General features: G+C 42.2%; 1 protein-coding gene across 3 annotated transcripts in view; it reads right to left on the bottom strand.

Annotated features, from left to right (window-relative positions):
- arhgef25a (Rho guanine nucleotide exchange factor (GEF) 25a) overlaps window positions 1-20,439 on the bottom strand; it is a 59,261-nt gene that overhangs the window by 12,927 nt on the left and 25,895 nt on the right. For all 3 annotated transcript variants that reach the window (XM_028582234.1, XM_028582235.1, XM_028582236.1), the window contains 2 exons: window positions 1,199-1,506; window positions 555-665 (listed from right to left, as the gene is read on the bottom strand). In XM_028582234.1, the coding sequence (XP_028438035.1) occupies window positions 555-665; window positions 1,199-1,506 (419 nt within the window). The remainder of the gene's footprint in view (window positions 1-554; window positions 666-1,198; window positions 1,507-20,439) is intronic.

Here is a 20,439-nt window from a genome sequence, read left to right as displayed (position 1 = left end):
CACACAGGTCGCTGTCAAGCTCTGCCCTCTGGTCCTCTAGCATCGATCTGCTCTGAGAGAGCCTTGTATTCATTTAGATTTCCTTACATGTGTATGTCCATATGGTCTATATGCCGTATCTTTGCATCTGTGGTCGTGTGTGTGGTTGCAGAGAGCGGCACTCCTGTGTGCATCTGTGTGTTTGTTTTGCTTGATAGTTGAACTCTGCCAGAAGCAGTAGAGATCATATCCAGATCTGGTTGCAGGGCCACAGAGACAAACAGTACTGATGTCACCTCAACGTGAGGCTGGGTCCTCACTGAGAATATTACTGCTACTGTCTTCAGTGAACTGGCAGCTAAAATGAACCATAAGTGCATCAACTCTTCATAGTTTTAATCTCATCATAGCCAATCTTTTGTTTTTTATAAAACAGAGGGGTACACTCAAGTAGTCTGGCATCCTGTCAAAAATCACTACTTGTATTTAAGCCAGAAAGATCAGCTGTGCTTGATATTATTTCTAGGTGCCAAAAATAATATGTGGTGACAGATACAGGTTAGATGGTGTCAGACCTGGTTGTTTGGCAGTGACGTGCAGCCAATCAGTGAGTCTGTTATGTAGCTGGGGGACTGTAGTGTAGCCGGAGACAGGTCCTCAGGGCTTGCCAGGCCATCTTTCCACTCCTGGAACACACAGACCGACAAACACAAGTCCACAGTGTCAGAATTACACAATATCTACATGATGCAAAATGTCTGTAGCATGCACATACATACATTCGGGCTCAATGGAAAAAGAGAGCACATGAATCACAGAACATGGTGGCATGAGTTGCTGCGGGATGAGCCAGCAGTGCTGCTGTTATGTAACAGCATCGCCACCTTCCATGATTCTCTGTGAATCAACTCTACATTAAACTACTAATATTCTTGAGCTACCTAGTGTAAACAAGCCACTGTCAGGATGTTGGCTTTAGTTTTCTATTTATATAAGACTTAAGCTTTGCATGTTTACTTCAGAGCCAGTTTATACAGCAGTTTAAGGCCTTGTGATAATTTCAAATAATGACTTTACTAATGTAATAAATTGTAATAATAATAATAAGTGGTGGTTCGTCTTAAATGTTTAAAAGGGAACTTGAAGCACAAAGCCTTGTTTGATTAGTTCAGACAGAAAATAAAAAGGTGCGTCCTCGTTACAACTTCTCACTTCTCACCAGTTCTCTGTGCGTGACGGGCAGGATGGGGAAAGGTTCGTCAGGCTTCGGGGGACTGCTCAGATCCTGGCTGTGGCTGTGGGATGGAAGAGGTGGAGGCTTTCCCTCAAATTTGCAGACCTGACGCTCCACTTTGGCGGTGGCCCCGACGCTGAGTTTGCGGACAGGGTTCGTGAGCCACTTCTTCAGCGTGCTCACAGAACGTCTAGAGCCTGGGGAGCTGGGGGCCGAGCTGCCTGATGCCGGCGGGGGCAGTGACGCCACAGAGGTGGAGATGCTGCCTTCGCTGCCTGCTGCCGAGTATGAGTCTGGAGAGAAGAGGCAGGGAGAGAGCGAGCAGAAGGTTATTGGTAAAACGATGAGTGCCTGAGGGAGCAATAATGTGGAGGTAGAGAACTGATAAATAAGAGTTTAATGGGTCAAAGGGCAGAGCACATCCTGAGTCTCTACGTTCAGACCTGCACAGTAAATTAATCAATTAATCTATGGACAAAAACAACATTTTGTTTAAGGAAATAGAACTATGAGGGCTGTGGTGCTGGTCAGTGAAAGGGCGATGGAGGACTGGAGGCAGAAGATGTGTCAACACCAGGAGAGAAGAAGTAAAAGGAGAAATAAAACAAAGGGTGGATATAAATAGCCTTCCTCTTCAAACACAGCTGTGCAGCCACACCATAAAAGACTCACTGTTCTGTTTATGTCAAGCAGACCAAGGTTTTTTATGTTCGAGCTGTGCATCGAATCACATGACCAGCACACACGCTGATGCAAGGCAGACAGCTGAGGTCAGAATGGTGAATGTGAAAAATACTCCAATCCGGTTGCAGGCTGGCTGCTGCACAGTGATGTCAGGAGGACATGGGAAGTGAGCTGGGGGGGCAAGCTGGGACCGGACATCCACTTTAAGCCTTTGTAGAAGTGAAGATCCTTGCTTGGAACTGTTTGTTTTTTCTGTCTTGTATCCCATTCCCATCCTGCTTCATCCACCCAACCTGACCGCCCCTTCCTCAGTCCTGAGATAGCTCTTCCTCTGAGCCGTGTGTCTGGAGTGTTGTATCTGTTGTGTGCAAGTCAGTCAGGCCTCCCCATCCATCCATCTTCTTGCCCTTGACCCGACCTCTGACCCTTGATCACTACTCTCTTACAGATGGAGAGACACTCTCTCCTGCTAAGACTCAATGCCATGGCTGATTATTGTTCGAATACAGCTGCTATTTCACACCAACTGTCAGCTGAACGTGACAAAGCTGATAACTTAATGGCCTTTAGTTTCTAGGAAAAGCCATTATCGAGTTTGTGAATTTGTTATGCAAAATGTTCAAAAGATGACAACACTGACCTCATTTCAGTGTTCCTTATGTGAGCCACAGAGGAAGATCTTATCACAGCACTCAGAGACTGCAGGAGCCACACTGACACACAGCATGGCCCATTTTGTGACTGTACCGTCTTCAAAGGCAAAGCAAGAATAAAATCATAATCTCCCTCAGTTTTCATACTTGAAGCGAATGAGCTTTTCCACACTTTATTCATTGAATTACTTTCCCTCAGACATGCAATCATAGCCACTGTACTGATCAATGAAAATGAGCCATGTAAAAAAATCTCCTTATTCTCTGCACAAACCTCAGTCAGTGTTTGAGAAATGGCTAAACAACTCATGACATGACATTGCTGCCAGTCCACACAAATGTAGGTAAAATGCAGTGTTTATGGATCCTAGCTGCTAACAGATAACCTTTAACTTGTCTGTGTATTTTCACCACAGCATTTTCTCTGTAATCTTTCTCCGGCTTGTCTCGCCGTACAATTTACAGGCAATGTGTGTGTGTGTGTGTGTGTGTGTGTGTGTGTGTGTGTGTGTGTGTGTGTGTGTGTGTGTGTGTGTGTGTGTGATCCCAGAGTGGCAAGTTTCCCCACCATCTCTTCCCACCCCTATCCACATGAAAGGCTGGAGAGTGTAACGAGATCTGCACCTGGCAGGATGGGGGGTTGGACAGAGGGAAGAGACAAGGAGCCGAGAGGGGAACAAAGAAGGGAGATGGCTAAAACCATTTTTGAACAAACACTGGATGGGTCCATACACAGTAACAAAAGAGCAGAAGTCTTAGTTCAAGCCTCTGCCCTATATGTGAAGTGTCTTAGCTGTAGAAGAAAATAGGATATTGAAATGCATCTGAAAGGTACAGTATTCATGGCTGAAGCTGTAAAAAAAAAAAAGAAAGAAGCTTGAGCCAAAGCATAAACCATCTCTGAGGGTCCCCAGCTAGAGGGAAGAGAGAGGATGTGAAAATGACGCTGAGCACATGTGATAACCCCAACCCCAGCCTCTCTGACCTCTAACAAGGTCCAGGCCTAGAGGTTTGTGTTTCCCAGTGTTCCCTGCTCTGGTTCAGTCAGGCCACGGTTTAGGGGTCACAGTGCAGAGACACAGCCACAGTAACACGGTTCCTAACCAGCTACAGACATCTGCTGAGATAGCTGAGATATATATCATAAAAAAGTAAATGGGGTGGAGAGAGGCTGACACCCTCTCTGTGCCTGGAAGCAATTAACAGTGAGTGGAGACAGCAGTGCAGATAATGATTTGAGACTCTACATCAGAATGACAGTGGCTCTGTCAAATGTACAGATTTACAACGTGCAGAGTGTGCATAATTTAGTTGTTTTAGAATGAAGATCGTTACATCTGCATCTGTCACCATGGCAACCCTGCACATCCCGTACTGATCGTTGTGCATATGCGTTGGTTTCCCTGTTGACCCTGTACATCTCTGTATTGTTATGAAACCTTAAGCCACTGCAGGGACATCATTAACAGCTAAGAAAACTGTGAAACACAAAGGGAGATGATGAGGTTCCCCTCAGAGCAACATGCCACCACTCTCCCTACACATAGCAAGATAAGAGGAGTTGATACCATTATACACCTACACAGAGGAAATTAGGGAAAGAAATTCTTCCCACTCTCCCTCTGTCTTGACGCATGCTGATAATGCCCAGTGACATTCATCTCAATAATGGCGCAGCAAAGAAAAGATTACCCAGGCAGATTTTGTTAATGCAACTTGACTATTGTTTATGTGCTTGCAATAATTAACAGTTGAAGGCACAGGGCAAAATAACTGCAGTGGGCTAGCCCGGTATGTGATGATCAGTTAATGCTGCTTTCACCAGTCGCCCACTCACTGTGTGAAAGGCTGAGCGGAGGCCGGGTGGGAAGCTCACCCAAAAAGTTGCTGTACTTTAGAGCCAAGTGCTGCAAAGTTCCAGACTCTTTCTTGATGCTGTTCACTCACAATAGTTAAGTTTGACAGTACTCATCGCCTGAGAGGGCAACTTAAGAGAGTCTAATTTAGGCAGCCTATGCTTCATTTATCCATAAATCAAGTTTTTGACTCGATGTCTGATCTTATCATTTTAGAGCCTTTTTGCTTATAAATTGACTTAAACAAATAAATGACTGGCAATTAATTTTCTGAAAATCGATTAATTGCCTGATCATTGCAGCTCTAAATGATTTGATGTCTTTATTCATGTGGTTTACAGTGTAAACCACATGGTGAATGCCTGCTCAACAACATTTTTTAATTTAGTTGCAGCTGAATTGAATTATCCAGTGCTTATCTGCGACACAGCTTTCCCAGTCATGTGGAAAGGGAAAACATCAGATGCAATATCCTCATGAAGGTCACAAAGGTTTGATTTGGATATGATTGAATAAAATGTAAATTTCTTGCAATTTATGTTTGAAAGAGAAAACTGAAGGGCAAGAAAATACGGGCAAATCACACAGGCAAAGCAAACCAAGTTTGTAGGTGGATGATGTGGATGGATGTGCTGTAAGTGTTGGTCCCCCTGAAGAAGTTTGGTACAACTTCCCTTTATTGATCAGCTGATAAGTGAGTGCTGCTGAGCCAACAAATCAGGCTAAAAGCGGCTGTAATGGAGCAAACTTGTTCACAGCTGCTCCACTCTGGAGCTCTCTGTCAATCCTACAGCCTCTTGGGACCATATGGGCAATTTAGGCATTACTGGACTCCACCAATGCACACATACAGACAGACATGAAGGTGACCACACATTTGCACATACACAAAAATGACATGCACATTTTCTTCAGGGTAGTTGTCCAGATGTGTGGCTGCAGACTGTTCACTTGTGAAATTTGCTTTCAGTGTCATCTGTCATAGTAAACAACACACGGCACATCAGAGGCAGGCGACCTGCTGGTCACCACGGTGCCAAACATGTCAAAACATCCAGCTGAGTCTAGAGATTTTAGAGCTGCCAATCAATGCCAGCACCTCATAGATTACAACCCCGGGGTTCTGAGAGTGTGGCAGTCAACACACAGGCACCAGATGCCCGCCTGAGTCATCGCTCTCAACACAACACCATGCTTATCTTACCTTTATTCTCTATCTCTCATTCATTGCCTTCCCCACCTTATGCACTTCAGCTCTACAGGCACAGGCTCTACTTGTATATTACATTTCACATACTCAGAGGAAATGGACACTCTTCCCATCAACTAGCAGTCCCTGGGCTGCACCCAGGCACTCAGATGTGCAGACCGATAGACTTGTGAGACAATGGGGCACTTAGAACCTGGAGGATATGACTGGAAACCCTTTAACTGTCCTCTGATGAACTTCTACATATTACAAGGCAACATTTAAGATCTTATTGTATACTTGTCAGCAGCGATTCTCAAAAAAGACGACTTTTGAACCTGACTTTTTGCCTTTCTTGGCTTTCACTTATTATTATTATATTTCACCCTGTTAGCCCTAGACTGTTTAATGTGTAGTAGTTTGTGCTGCTTCTGATTAATAAATCCTGGCACTTGACTGTTATCTCTTTCTCCTGTCCTCCCTCTTTCCTTCCTCTTCATCTTGACTGCATCCCTTTGACAACATGCCCACACTTTATTTTTTACTGCGCCACCTCTTTTGCACTCTAACCCGCTCTTACCCTCTCTGCACTGCGGTGTTTTTTAGGTTTTGGCTGGGTCCTCCCGTCCTGGGATCAGGACACACAGCTCTCTCCTCTGATGCAATGCCTTTCTCTGCCCCAAAGCTGCTGAGGCCAGCACAAGCTTGACAGTGACACAGGAGCAAATAAAAATATACTTAGAAAACCTCTCTTCTCTTCTCTAGTGGTGACTTTGACAGTACTACTTAAGCAACTGAACTTTCGACCTTGAAAAATCCTCAGAAATCTATTAAGTTGATACATTTTTCCAGTGAATACTTGAATGAACAGCATAAGCGGGAGAGGCTAAGAGATAGGTTGATGGGGTGAACAGGGATTATTAATGATTTAAGCAAGCAGCAAATGAAGGTTCAGCACAAATGCCAGATGAAGCTAAAACCTTGAGTGAGAATAGAGAAGATACTCTGAAGAGAAGGAGGGTGATTAGGGCACATGCTGCCTTTTAAATATACTTGAGAGCATATAAGCAATTTAGAAACATGAGCACATATGCAGAAGCGCAACCGTTGTCATCATTGTGTGTTAGATGTGAGTGTATCTGCATGCATTAACTTTTGGAGAGACACATTGCAGTCAGAGAAGTGGACAGAGATTTCCTGTCCTCCTACTGACCTAGTTCATGCAGACACACATGTACACACACTGTTGTGATTCCAGGAGCACAGAAGAAAATAGGCAGTAGTCACAGTCAAGTGACATATAAACAAGCCATCAGGGTCAATCTCCTGCATCAGCACTCTCAGCCAGACTATGTGGCCTATTTTCATCAGTGTAAAGCATCAAAGCAGTCGCAGAACAACAGTCCTGAATAGATGACGCTGGCATTAATCCTGTTGTCTATGGAACAATGTGAAAGGGATTCAGACACTTTACCTGATGAGAGCTTATGAAACAGCCCTCAGTGATAGATAGATCTTAACCACCACTAGTGCCATTGACAGTCAAAATCAGGTCAACATGAGTAGAGCAATATATTTCAAATGGCGAAGGTTGTGCATTCACGTCATAGCTGTTGCTTCCATCTCAACCGCAGTTTCAATCAATCCTGCAGCAGCTACTTTGCACTGAATCTTACTTTGTTACAAAAAAGGACGCATCGGCCTGAGAAGGCAGTCTCACCACAGACACTAGTTTTTTCCTCAGCTGCTGCAGCAACAGGCTCCTGGCAGTGTGCAACTGGAACCATGTTTGTGGTTATTGGGCCTGAAAACTCCAGACATTCCTCCAGAACCATTCAGAGAGAGACTTGCCAAGTTTCAGGCACCATCTGCCTTTACTTCTCTTAAGCTCTGGGGAACTGAATGCGTCAAGTACCAGCAATATGAGAATATGGAGACACTGTAATCATGATTGTCTTATTTCATTTTTAAAACTATCAAAATCAAAGAGGCAGAGAGCAAGATATTTTGACTTCTACTGTCTAATGTGGATCAAGCTCTAAACTCTTACATTTCCAATAATGCAATGTGTCTTTCATTAGACTGCCTGCCTAGTAAATGCCCACAACTCCACATCCCAAGTTTGTAATACAGGTATTTGGTTTAAAATCTTTATTCTCAAGCCCAATTCCAGATTTTTTAAAAAAGATGAAAAGCTTCCTTCATGTAAAAGCAAATATATTGAATATCAAAGTACAATATTTAAGTGCTATAAATTCAGTAGTATTTAAATTCAAATTTAGGTCTTTAGTTGCTTATAAGATTAAAATCTTTATGGCCGTTTTTTGTTTCCATACCTTAACAGCCATAACGCCACTCCTCTATAAGTGTGTGTGTCTGATTGATGTCTACTCATTGACATGACAAATCATAACCTTTAATTTTCCCATGCTGTGCTCGGAGTAAACATTATTGATCACTGTGAGCCAGCACAGTGAGCCAGCACAAAATCAGTCCTTGTCAGCATGGCAAAAAATGAGAGCTGCTGACTCTCAAGTGTTCCCACCATGCTGTGTGTATCTCAAACTGTTTTGACTCACTCAGTGTTTGTGTCTATAACACAATGTCTGACAATTGGGTTGAATTTTGTATTTAACTCTCTTTAAGTAAAGGGTAATGTAGAGCGATAATGTAGGAATAATGGATATAATGGAGCAATAATAGAGGGATAATGTAATGAACCCCTTGAGGCTGATTCAAGAACCCTCCGCTTCACATCGGGGTCCTGCTAGCATCACCCTGACGGGGTTCTAATTCGCAATGATGACCGGCTCACTCTACATTATCCCGCTAATAACACGGCTGATTAGTTTAGCGACAAATATTGATTTAAAAAATTAGATTTTTTTTTTAAATGGCCCACCAGAGTCTATGATCTGTCTCGTTATACAGAAGTAGCAGTAGAAGTGCCGTGATTGACCAATAAGAATCACAGATGACTGAATGGCAGTGGTGGAGGAAGTTTCAATGCTTTTACTTAGGTAAAAGCGGCAATAGAGCAGTGTAAAAATACTGTTACAATTAAAAGTCTTCAAAAGTTTACTTAAGAAAAAGTACAAAAGTAGCCATTTCAAAATTATCTATATTATTGGATTATAATTGTTGATGCATTAAAGACAGGGTTGGTAATTATTTCCAATATACACTTTTTTTATATATTGTTTGAAATTGTCTTTGCACCCCGACAGCAATAAATAACTTATGGGCTCTGAAAAAGGAGCGAAAAAGGTCCGTTATCTGTACCTACTCTTATCCTGTAAAAATGCCACACCAATCACTGCCTCGCGGTTCTCTTGGAAAGAACCAATGAAATTGCTGCTTGCCCCGCTGCGAGTACTCTACCCCTCCCGTGTACAAGCCTGAGCTCAATGCATGTTGTCATCGCATTGCTAACAGCAGTTATTATTATTAGGTCTTTGCTTACCAGTGAATGACACACAAAGTAAAATTGGGGCCCTTTCTCCACTCTGCTCTTAAGCAGCAGTGCTCGTGCACGTCTCTGTGTGGGTCGGAGCCCCGAGGTCCCTAAATGCTATTTTCAAATCTTGCTAGCTTTTCAACATTACCAACCCTGCTTTTAATGTGTAGGCTACATCACTTTAATGTTGCAGCTTGTGCTTGTTGCACCTTGGAGCTAACACTTCATAGCACTTACATGACCTTGTGTCTACATGGCACTTTGTTTTAGTGTAAGTGAGTGTGTGTGTGTGTGTGTGTGTGTGTGTGTGTGTGTGTGTGTGTGTGATAATCATAGTGATCAACAATACCCTTTCAGCCTCTTTATCAGCAGGCAGCCCCAGTGTGCGCACACACACACACACACACACACACACACACACATACATACTGGATACTGTTGATCATCATTATGATTATCTGGGCACACACACACACACACACTCTCTAAAAGAAGGAAAGTGAGAGAGTGGCTCACACTTCTGTTTAGGGGTAAACAAGTCTGCCATTAGGTAAGCCTGAAGTGGCTTAAAGCAGAGCAAATTAAAACAGATTGTGATTCCGTATGGCAGCTGTGGCAGTGCCAGTCAGGAGGCCTGTGAGGAGAGCTGGAGACCGAGCTGTAGAGCCTGCTGGGACATGGGGGCGTGGAGCCTCTCCTCCTGGCCCCAGTCTGCCCAAAAGCTCTAGTCCTCTCACCTCTGGGCTCTTTTTCCCAGAGGCTGTATACAAGGTCACTTCTCTGAACTACACATAGCCAAAACTACCGTATATACTTAAACGAGCCAGATGTGAATTTAAGGCAGGATTTCTTTGAACTTCCTGAACTTAATTTCTGCAAATGTGGCATCACATACAATAATGTCTTTAGCATCCTACACATTTAGACATACTCAGGGGCGTAAATAGTGCAGGCCCGTGGGGTAGGGGGGGAGACAGGGCAGGGCCTCCAACAATGTGTGTGTGTTGAGAGTGAGAGTATCTTGTGAGTGACTTAGATTGCCACCTTGGAAATATGCCTGTTTAAAACTCATGTTAAAAAAAATTTGCCATTTGCAATTTTAGCATGAGAATATAGGGAAAAACTCTAGAATTAGAATTAATTTAATCTCTGCTAAAAATGTGTTTGATTCTAAATGGCAATTTTTGCTGAAAGGTTACATTTTGCACCCCTGTGTGTGTGTGTGTGTGTGTGTGTGTGTGTGTGTGTGTGTGTGTGTGTGTGTGTGTGTGTGTGTGTGTGTGTGTGTGTGTTTCATAACTACTAACTACCATTCACTATAGGTCCAGAATCAGATGTTTAGATGATTTATTTAATTGAATTTATTTAGAAGCTGACTGGCTAGTTAGCTAACGCTAGATTGCTAATTCCACCAAGCTTCTATGCTACACTAAATAAGACAGACAAAGTTATCCCTCATCTGGCGATAGAAACCCTGCTTTCCCTGCTCTGTTAGCTGAGAGCTCCACAGCCTAGGTCCTGCAGGTATAAATCAGGCACGGCGTTATGGGTGGGCCAGCTGGTGGGCCAGCTTTGGGGCAGAGGTAGGCCCACCCACTTTTCAACAGGCCCACCCAAAACATTTCCTCAAAAAACATTAATTAATTAATATATTATAATTTGGTGAAAAATTCTTAAAAATTGGCAAATAATCTCATAATTTGTGTTAAAATTGTCTAAATGTTTAGTTTTCAAAAACAATTTCAAAAACATGTCTATTTTTCAGCAGACAGTGGTTCGGATCGGATGTAGCTTGTAGGTATGCTAGGCTAGCTCCCAGTGATCTGAGAGTGTGAAAATCATTTCCAGTAAAGGACAAGGTTGCAACAGTCGTTGTTTAGGTACCTTAAACGTGCACAAGCGGTCTCAGAGTCATCGCTGCAACCAGGAAATGAAGGAGAGCTGAGATCCACAACGCCTAGCACATCTTTGTCTCGGCCACCGCAGGATGCTAGCGCGACCAGCGCCCATGCTAGTGCCTTTGCCTCTGCCTCGCGAGTGGATGATATAGCCCCTATGTATATAGCCCGCAACTCAACCAGTGCTAATGTAACTTCTTCTGCTTTAGGGAGTTTAATTGTGTAGGACCGCCAGAGGATAACAGTAAGGTATGTGAAGGCTACTCTGCCTGTATTGTATTATGTTGTTATGAGATATATGGATTAAAATAATCAATTCATAACCCGCTACAGAGCTGCAGGCGCAGTTCTATTTCTATAACAGCTTGTTACTGTTGTCAGTAACAAGCTGACAACAGCCTCATGGTTTTCTCTTGTTATGGTCAATGATGCTTTAGGGCTTGTTAATGCAATTTATTTATTTTTGTTAAACATGTTTATAACATGAATCATCACACTAAAGTAAGGAAATAACTTGAGTCTTGTTTTACATGACAGATGACGTCAATGAACAAGTTCTGTGGCCGAGTATTGATTAAAACTGTCGGGCAGTGTTTGTGATTTGTATATTGTTGAAAACTTAAAACAATTGAAAAGAATTGTGAAATATTCGGCCTCATGTTATACGAGCAGAACTAAACTATGTTTTGGGGAAATATTAGATTCCTGACCACTTTTACAGTCGATAGGCCTTAGGTTAGGAGAGATGCGCTATAGCACAGCCAGGTATGGTACGTAATGGAGATTCCATAGAGCTCTTCTTTTGGGCAGAACCAAGGAGAGCGATCGCGGATAGGTCTGTCCTTTGCACCGAAACTTTTTACAATGCAACAACATATAAATAGCATCAAGCTATTACAATCTTTATTATGTAAGCACATATAATATATATAACAGTATATTAGCCAGTCATTTGTATTAGGTTAAACAGGGATTTGATAACGTTTTTAATTTAAGGTCCACCCACAATTTGTCTGGCCCATCCAAAACCGGAATCCTGGCGCCATGCCTGGTACAAATTAGTTTTGCACCACATGTATCGCAAGAAGTGTTGCAAAAGTCAAGGAACGCAGATTCCTCACTTTGTGATGCGAGAGAGCACATGCATCTGTGAAGTTGCAGGGACAGATTTTAGAGGTTGTAATCACTGAGTTGTGGTTGTGATGGAAAATGAATATGAGTAAATGTATTACAAGTTTGCAGCTGTCATTGTATTTATGTAAATATCAATCTACACGTGTGAATATTTTTTCTGTGACGTCACATTCAGAACATGGCTGTGTAAATATTACAAGTTCAGATGTTTGTTCTGCAACTTCTCACATCAGATTCTACAAGTGCTCACATTAAGTCTACAAGCTCTCACATTTTGCACCATATTTACCTTCATAGAATAGGGTGTTGGGCCCATCATAACTGCCTTACGCCACTGGACATACTGTTCATGTGGGTCGTGTGTTGAAACCACAAAAAGCTAGTAGCTCTCTCTTGACCTGCAGATGTAAAGATGCCCTGGTACATTTATTCTCAGTCAGACTTGATGGGCTTTCCAGACACATATTCTCATTCTTTTCCATGGCTCTAACACTTCTCCCCACTCTTATCGCCATAGCAACAAAACCCAGAAGGGAGAGAGAGTGGGGAACAGCCGGACAAAAGATTAGCCATCAGCAAGACATGAAATGAACCTACACATGTGGGCACACACACACATGCCTGTCTGTGGCAAACACAAAAAGTGGAATAATAAGCAAAAGATTTGCATGACTATTTATACAGCAGCTGTGTGCTTACAAGCAGGGTGGAGGGCATTCACTTATCCAGTGGAAGTTGGGTGCAGAGGGTACATTGGAACATCTACCCAGCGGTTCCTGAAGTCTCTTGGGATCACAGGCTCCAAGCTAAGGAAGACCAAGGAACCATCTGGCTCTGGCTCAGAAGAAAGGACAAGGTATGGGGAAAGCAAGGATCCAAGGGCTGGCTGCAGGGGGCGGTAGGAAGTCCCTGCTCCACCACCTTGAGATGTTCCGGGATTAAAGGAGCGAAACATCAGTGAAGGGTGGCTCCCGGCTGATGACCCTGCAGCCGGCACAATGGCACAGTCGAAGGTGCGTCAGGCTGAAATGCCCTGCAGGTGGACCCACCTATGCTCACATCCAGTAAATGTTTTCATGCCGTATTTGTAAAACAATGCTGTGCAACAATGGATGCCTTTGAAAAGCTAATTCCAAATTCAGGAAAACCATCTGCACCTGTCAGCTTTTGTCCATTTCAGATCAAATCCCGCATTTGGAGCAAGAGCCCTCCATATGGCTAAGAGGGTGTCTCATGAATACCCAAAATCCATTTGTTATCCATTATAGCTATGGTCGTCTTAGTTTGCTGCTTCATTGAGTTAGGCAGTTGCACAAATAGAAAAAAGATGATTGGAAAGATTTTAGAGGGGGCATTTTGACTTCATTAGATGGTGTACAGTGAAGATGGAACAGGAAACATAAGGAGACAGAGACAGACATTCTGTGTCAGCAGTTATTTGTAGTTTTTTGTTTTAAAAACTAGGCCACCAAGACTGATTTTAAACCTAAAGTATTAGCCAAAATAGATTAGCTGGTGGCTATCTCTGAACTAAGAGCTGTGTATCTGTGGTATAAATCAATGTTACCTACTGACAACTGACAATCAATGGCGTCTGCTGACAAAGAAGAGGAAGACAGATCAATCTTGGTTTGCTAACAGAGATAAGGGGACCAAAGACTGCAGGGAGCCGTTGGAAATCTTTTTCTTTCTTTTTCACTGAATTCCCCAGACAACCTATTTTTCCAGACAAACTACAAACTACTCTTATATAGCATAACAACTTACTCAAAGCGCTTTTACATAGTACAGGAAACATTCACCATTCGCACACCGAGTGCCCAGCATCGGGAGCAATTCGGTTTTCAGTGTCTTGCCCTGACATGGGACTGCAGGGCCAGGGATCAAACCATCAATTTTGCACCATTTGGTAGACAAGTGCTCTACCACCTGAGCCACAGCTGCCCACAAGACACAGGTTTTCTGCTGGAATGAACATAGCCAAGAAGCTAGGTCAGCTATATTTTAGTCTTGATTTACCCAGAATTCATTTCTTGATTTAATAATACTTAGGATACTAAAACAACTAGTACAACTTGTCTCTGGTTACAGAGACACAAACAAGAGGGTGGATTCAGGTCAGAAGTCAAAACAACAATAATTCTCAATACTGTAATTACAGTGGAACCAAAGGTTTCAGGACTGCCTTTAACATGCTGGTTGTATACTGGTTGGGCCCTGACATCCACTGTTTTAACTGTAAATTTGATTAAGAACAAGGTAACCTCTACCAGACATAACAGGCAGTTGTTCTCAGGGTCAGTAAATATAGAATCAGCATCCTCAGCTCCTCTGAATTGTAGTCAAAGCTCAAGCTCACTTCTTCAACACAACTCTGCACAACTCAAAGTACTTCTTTACAGCACAGTTAGAATTTGACAGAACATACGAGAGATTGAGTACAACAAGAGTAATAATAGTTTTAATAGATTAAGTAAAAATGTCATTGACACCCTTAAAGACTGCAGACATGAAAAGAGCCATATGATCTGAAAGTGAGGGGGTAGAATCCGAGGGGGAAGTGGCTCCTCTCCCCCTCTGCGCTGTAGGAGAATTCTTTCTAAACAAGGTATGGAATGCACTCCTGTGTTTCATAATTTGTTCCCTCATTCTTCTCCTCAGCACATTTACAAACAGAGCCTAGAGGAAGAGAAAAAAGAGAGGAGAAGAAAGTGGGAGATAGAGGGGAGAGGAGCATTGGAGCCCTGGAAATATGTCAGGGCAAGGCCGTTTAGTAGAGCAAAAAGGAAAGGAGAATGAACTGTGAAAAAAAAGGAGATGGTGAAATGAAAAGGGAAGAAAATATAATTAATAACCGTCTGACTGGCTGTATGCCGACCAGTCTGAGACAGAGAGATAGAGAAAGAGAGAGAGAGAGGGAGAGATGGGAGAAACAAAGGGAAGAGGAGCCCCAGGAATGATCTTAATGCTTCACTTGGTGTTCACATTCCAAATCAGTAAATCATGCAACATTCAGGCCAAAAGATTTAGACTGTAATTTCTTCATCCAGCTGGGAGACTGGGAGGACTGGTTTGCTATACAAGTCTCCATATCCTTTCTCTCTCGCTCTCTCTCTGTCCTTTTCTCTGCTGAATGTGCGAGAGAGAAACATTATGGAGGAGGTCAGTAGCACAGCAGAGAGGAGACAGGGGGTTGGGTGGGAGGGCAAGAGGAGATGACGAGGTGTAGGGTGGGCTGGGTTGTAAAGTTTAAAAATATCTCAGACTGCCGAACACAAGGCTGGGCCACAGCAGTCCAGCAGCATACCTTCAATTTCAGCTATTTTTGTTGCTTTTTCCATAATGTCTGAAGTCTGCCTTATAAGCTGATGACAAATACACGCCAGTTCTGTCATGGCAATTTTCCTCTCACGTTTGCCAACAGGGCTGCACTTAAATTGTTATCAAAATTATTTATATGTCTCGGGGAAACTGGGGATCAAATTCCTGCATCTGAAAACAACCACACAGCTAAAGTGCCCTTGAGCAAAACACTGAACCCCACCACCTCCAGGGGCTGTAACACATCACGCACTCTGACTGGTCTGAGAAGGAGGGCAAAGGGACAAAAATAATAAAACCTAGAGTGATCAAGTATTTTATTTTACATTGCCTGGAAACTGCAGCAAATTAGCTGTGTGTTGAAGCTGAACATTGCCATGTAGCTGTACAAGTACAACGGGTGGACAAAATAACAGGAACACTTTACTATTTTTTGCAATTTAATATAAAACAACTAGTAATTTGACAGAACTTATCACAAAGTATTTTCATGATTACTCTGCTTTTCTTGCTGCTTTACTTTGTCTTATGTGAAAGCTAACTCAATAGTTTTAGGTTTTTGACAGTTGGTCGGACAAAACAAGCATTTTGTAATAGAGAAATTGTGATGAGCACTTTTCACTATTTTCTTACATTTTAGACTAAACAATCAAAGTAATTCATTAAGTAAGTAATTAGCAGATTAACCAATAATGAAAGTAGTTGTTTTTTCTCGCCTCGATTTAACATTACAACTTCACAATGTAATGTTCTTTGAATTATTTGTATATTTAAATATACATTATGTGTGCACGCGTGTGTGTGTGTGTGTGTGTGTGTGTGTGTGTGTGTGTGCGTGCATGCGTGTGCGTGAGTGTGTCATTGCTGGGGGGGATCCTTGTCCTAACTCATTGCATGCATAAGTCAACACACCAGCCCCCGACATTCACAAATAAACACACTCAGGCATGCACACAGATGCACAATGCATGTACAAAGCAGCACATAGCCTTATCCTTTTTTACAGGGACATAAAATGAAGAGAAAGAAAGAAAGAAAAAAGAAAGAAAGAAAGAAAGAAAGAAAGAAAGAAAGAAAGAAAGAAAGAAAGAAGGTGATACGAATAATAAGACGGAGATTTTTGGAGGGAGAGATGTACACTTTGTATATAAAAAGGCATACAACATGTGTCTAACCTTATATGTTTTGAAACGCTTTCCAATCTCTTTCAGGAAATCTGTTTATTCAAATGCATTTTTTAATTATTGCAAATGTATGCCAAACCAATTTGAGATGCATTTCAGAAGTCCACTATCTAATTCAATTATATATTTGTTCCTATAAGCTGCTTAAAAAAGACATTTAAAATATATTTTCTTTGAAACACTCAGGTTACATGCACATTTCAGACATAGGAATACAGTGCTTATCATTCTAACATGGCCTAAAATGCATTTTCAAAGGGATTCTGAAGAGCTCATTTCCATATATGCTGATAATCTGCCTTGTATAAGTATGATTTTACCTAAATCCCATCCATATCTTTCTTTTGTTTCCTCTTTCTCTCGGTCTGTGTCAGATTTATCCAAATACCATGAGGTGTGTGGGAGGGTTTAACATTACCATTTATGTAAAAGGAAAACATCGTCAGCGTCATTGGGAGTCTGTTCACACTTTTAACATAAATTCCTTCTTTTGTTTGAATGTTGCTATTTGAAAAAAAAGGCCTCAAAAAGAAACACACATTTATTCAATGCCTTGCTGCATGCGTTATTATCAGGATATTCTAGATCTTAGGAGCAATACTTGCTTTATACTCACACATTAGTAACATTTTAGTAACATTTCCCAAAACACAACCCTCCTACCAGACCTGATTATGTGAATCCACAGGTTGTATTTCCTCCCTATTGCCTGTGGAGGCAATTGACTGAGGACAATATCAAACAATGGCACACCATGTATTTTTAAATGGTTTGTCAACTGTATTTGCTGGGTAGCAGCCCTTACTAATGGCCCTCTGGCAGCCAATCTGCTAATGTGCCGTGCAGAGCAGCGCAAACATCAGAGCTAAAATGATACATGCTTTTCTCTTTCAATATACCCATCTCTTCACCTGTCCATCATTCTGAGCTTCTCTATCATTTTGAGTAGAGATGGTCCGATACCGGTATCGGTATCGGCTCCGATACCGCCTAAAATGCTGGTATCGGGAAGTACTGGAGGTTATGCACCGATCCGATACGCATAATAAAGTCCTAAAGAAAATCTACGTTAGTTTATTTCTGTTCTTTTTCGTTATAACTATAAAAGAAAGTTCTGTGGCATTCCTTGTTTGCGTTTGTTCATGTTTCACAAAGAGTTTAACCAGAGCCAGACCGACAACAAAGATAGAAATCGTATCACAGCCATACAGGGATAGTAGTATACAGTTGTTAAAATATATGACACGCTGGTATCAGATCGGTACTCGGTATCGGCCGATACGCAAGTTCAGGTATCGGAATCGGTAAGCTAAAAATGGTATCGGAACATCTCTAATTTTGAGTACTGCTGATATTAATAATCCCACCCCTCCCCTTCCCCTTGCACTCATATTTATATAGTCATATTTCTTCTAACTCTATTTTCATGTCATCAGTCCTGTAATAAACCTGCAACATGCACATTGCACAACAACAAACCCCTACACACACGCACACATTTCAAACTCAGCTAAGGACTCTCTTCTGCCTGTTTCATTACACATTGATTACGAAGTGAAAAATAATGTGTGGTAGGATATCCTTACAGTATGAGGCCACAGAAAGCCATTGATTTGCCTATTTTTCTGACGCAATGCAGTCCCTTTTCTGCATAAAAGTGAATTGGCTGGATGCAGGACTGATGGTCATCTTGTGCAAATCATTTAATCCCAGTGACATCAGCTGAAATGATTTACAACTTTAGACATTTATTCGCTGATCGCTTCATGTGAGTGTGTTGATCTGAGTGTGCGTGTGAATGTAGGCGTATGCCAGACACACATATGGTGTGGCATAATGGCATACAGCACTGTGTCATCATCCAGCGTAAAAGTAAGGGTTATTATGCCTAAGTAGGGAATAAATCATGCAGTACACTATAATTTCCTCTTGTGTCAGTGGAGTGGCTTTTTTTTTTAAATATGATTTATTTATTGAGTTTTCAACAAAAAGAACAGACACAGACCCTTATACACATCTGAGTGAGTAAGGTGCAACAGACCATCGAATGAGGTGAGGTAAGCACTAATAACAAAGTGGTGTTACTTAAAATAAGAGGATAAAGTTCGTCAATACCCACACAAAATCACAAACCTGGAAGCACATAATACCAATTGAGAAAAAAAAAAAAAGAAAAAAAAAAATACAAAAAAATAAAAGAAATTAATAAATAAAAATATAAAATAAAAATCACTTAAAAGACGCGAGACACTTAATAGACACTCACAGACGAGACAAACTGTGTGCTGCTAGTAGAGGGAGAGAACGTGAGCCAGCCAGGAGTCACAAGAAGGTGCAGAACAGGGTGTTGTTTAGCCAGTGGGGGGAGCATCCAGCCGGAGGGACTGGACATGTTCTTGAAAGGGTTGCCAAATCTTTAAAAATGTTTCATTGGAGCCACGGAGGGAGTGTTTGATTTTCTCTAATTTCATAAAGGATAAGGCATCCCTTATCCAATGGGTGTGGGAGGGGGGAGACGGGCTCTTCCAGTGCATCAGAATGGCACACCTTGCTAATAATGTGAGAAAAGCCACCAGTTCAGTGAAGTAGGATGGCAGAGGGTTGGTAGTGGGTAGGACACCGAACAGGCCTACTAAGGGTGATTGGAGGACTTTGGTAGATGTGATGGCCGAGAGTGAGACAAATACAATTTTCCAGAACCGAGAGAGAGCGGGACAGGTCCAAAACATGTGACTGAGGTTAGCTGGTCCTAAGTGACACTTATCGCAATTCGGATCGGTGCCCGGGTAAATGCGAGATAGTTTGCTTTTAGACCAGTGAACTCTATCAATTACTTTGCACTGCTAAATCCCATGCCGGGCGCAAATAGATGAAGCATGGACCCATTTCAGAGCACACTGCCAGACCTCAGGCTCTATCTCTATATTAAGGTCCTCGGACCAGATGGTGCGCAGTCTATCAGAGGACGAGGATTGGTGTGTAAGGAGAGTGCATTAGAGCTCTGAGATGGAACCTTTGAGGTAGGGGTTAATATTTAAAATAGTGTCAATCAAAGTAGAAGGAGGAATAGCAGGGAAACCAGGGAAGCGATTGCGAGCAAAGTCTCTGACTTGCAAATACCTGAAGAAGTGGGATCTCTGTAATTTGAATACACCCACTAGTTGGTCAAAAGATGCAAATATTCCCACAATGTAAAGATGTTTGACAGATACAATCCCATGATCCTCCCAGGCTGCGAAAGCCCGATCATTGATAGAGGGAGTAAACAGAGGGTTAGAGTGCACAGGGGATAAAAGAGAGATTGACTGTAACCCCAAATGGCGTTTCAATTGAGTCCAGATCTTGAGAAAATTCTTCACTATAATATTACTGGAATAAGATACTGGTGATAATGCCAGGGGGAGGCACAAAATGGACATTAGAGAGGAGGAGCCACATGTATATATATATATATATACACACATATACCCCCACATACATATATATAGCTGGGACAGAAGAGAAATATAATAAATCAACTATATAAATGGGGGGTGTGGGGCGTGACTGCAATGGCAAGAGCTAACACCCGCCAAAACAAAAGATATAACATAGTCCTAGAATATGTATATTAAAAGTACCGAAGCCATAGACTGCACTGAAAAAATAACAAGGGGATAAAATAACAAGAGGAAAATGTACCAGATCAATTGTTTACGGAGCTTTGTGTAAACCCTGGACAAATTTGTCCGCCGCTGAAGCAGACAGGAGCCAGGTCTTCTCCCCATCAGGCATGGTGATGCGCAGCTTCGCTGGGTAAAGGAGAGCCGGCTTGTAGCCGCGCTGATACAGTTCGGCCATGGAGGTCTTG

This window comes from Perca flavescens, chromosome 7, assembly GCF_004354835.1.
Source record: "Perca flavescens isolate YP-PL-M2 chromosome 7, PFLA_1.0, whole genome shotgun sequence".
Taxonomy (NCBI): domain Eukaryota; kingdom Metazoa; phylum Chordata; class Actinopteri; order Perciformes; family Percidae; genus Perca; species Perca flavescens.
This window is presented reverse-complemented; position numbering and strand designations above follow the sequence as displayed.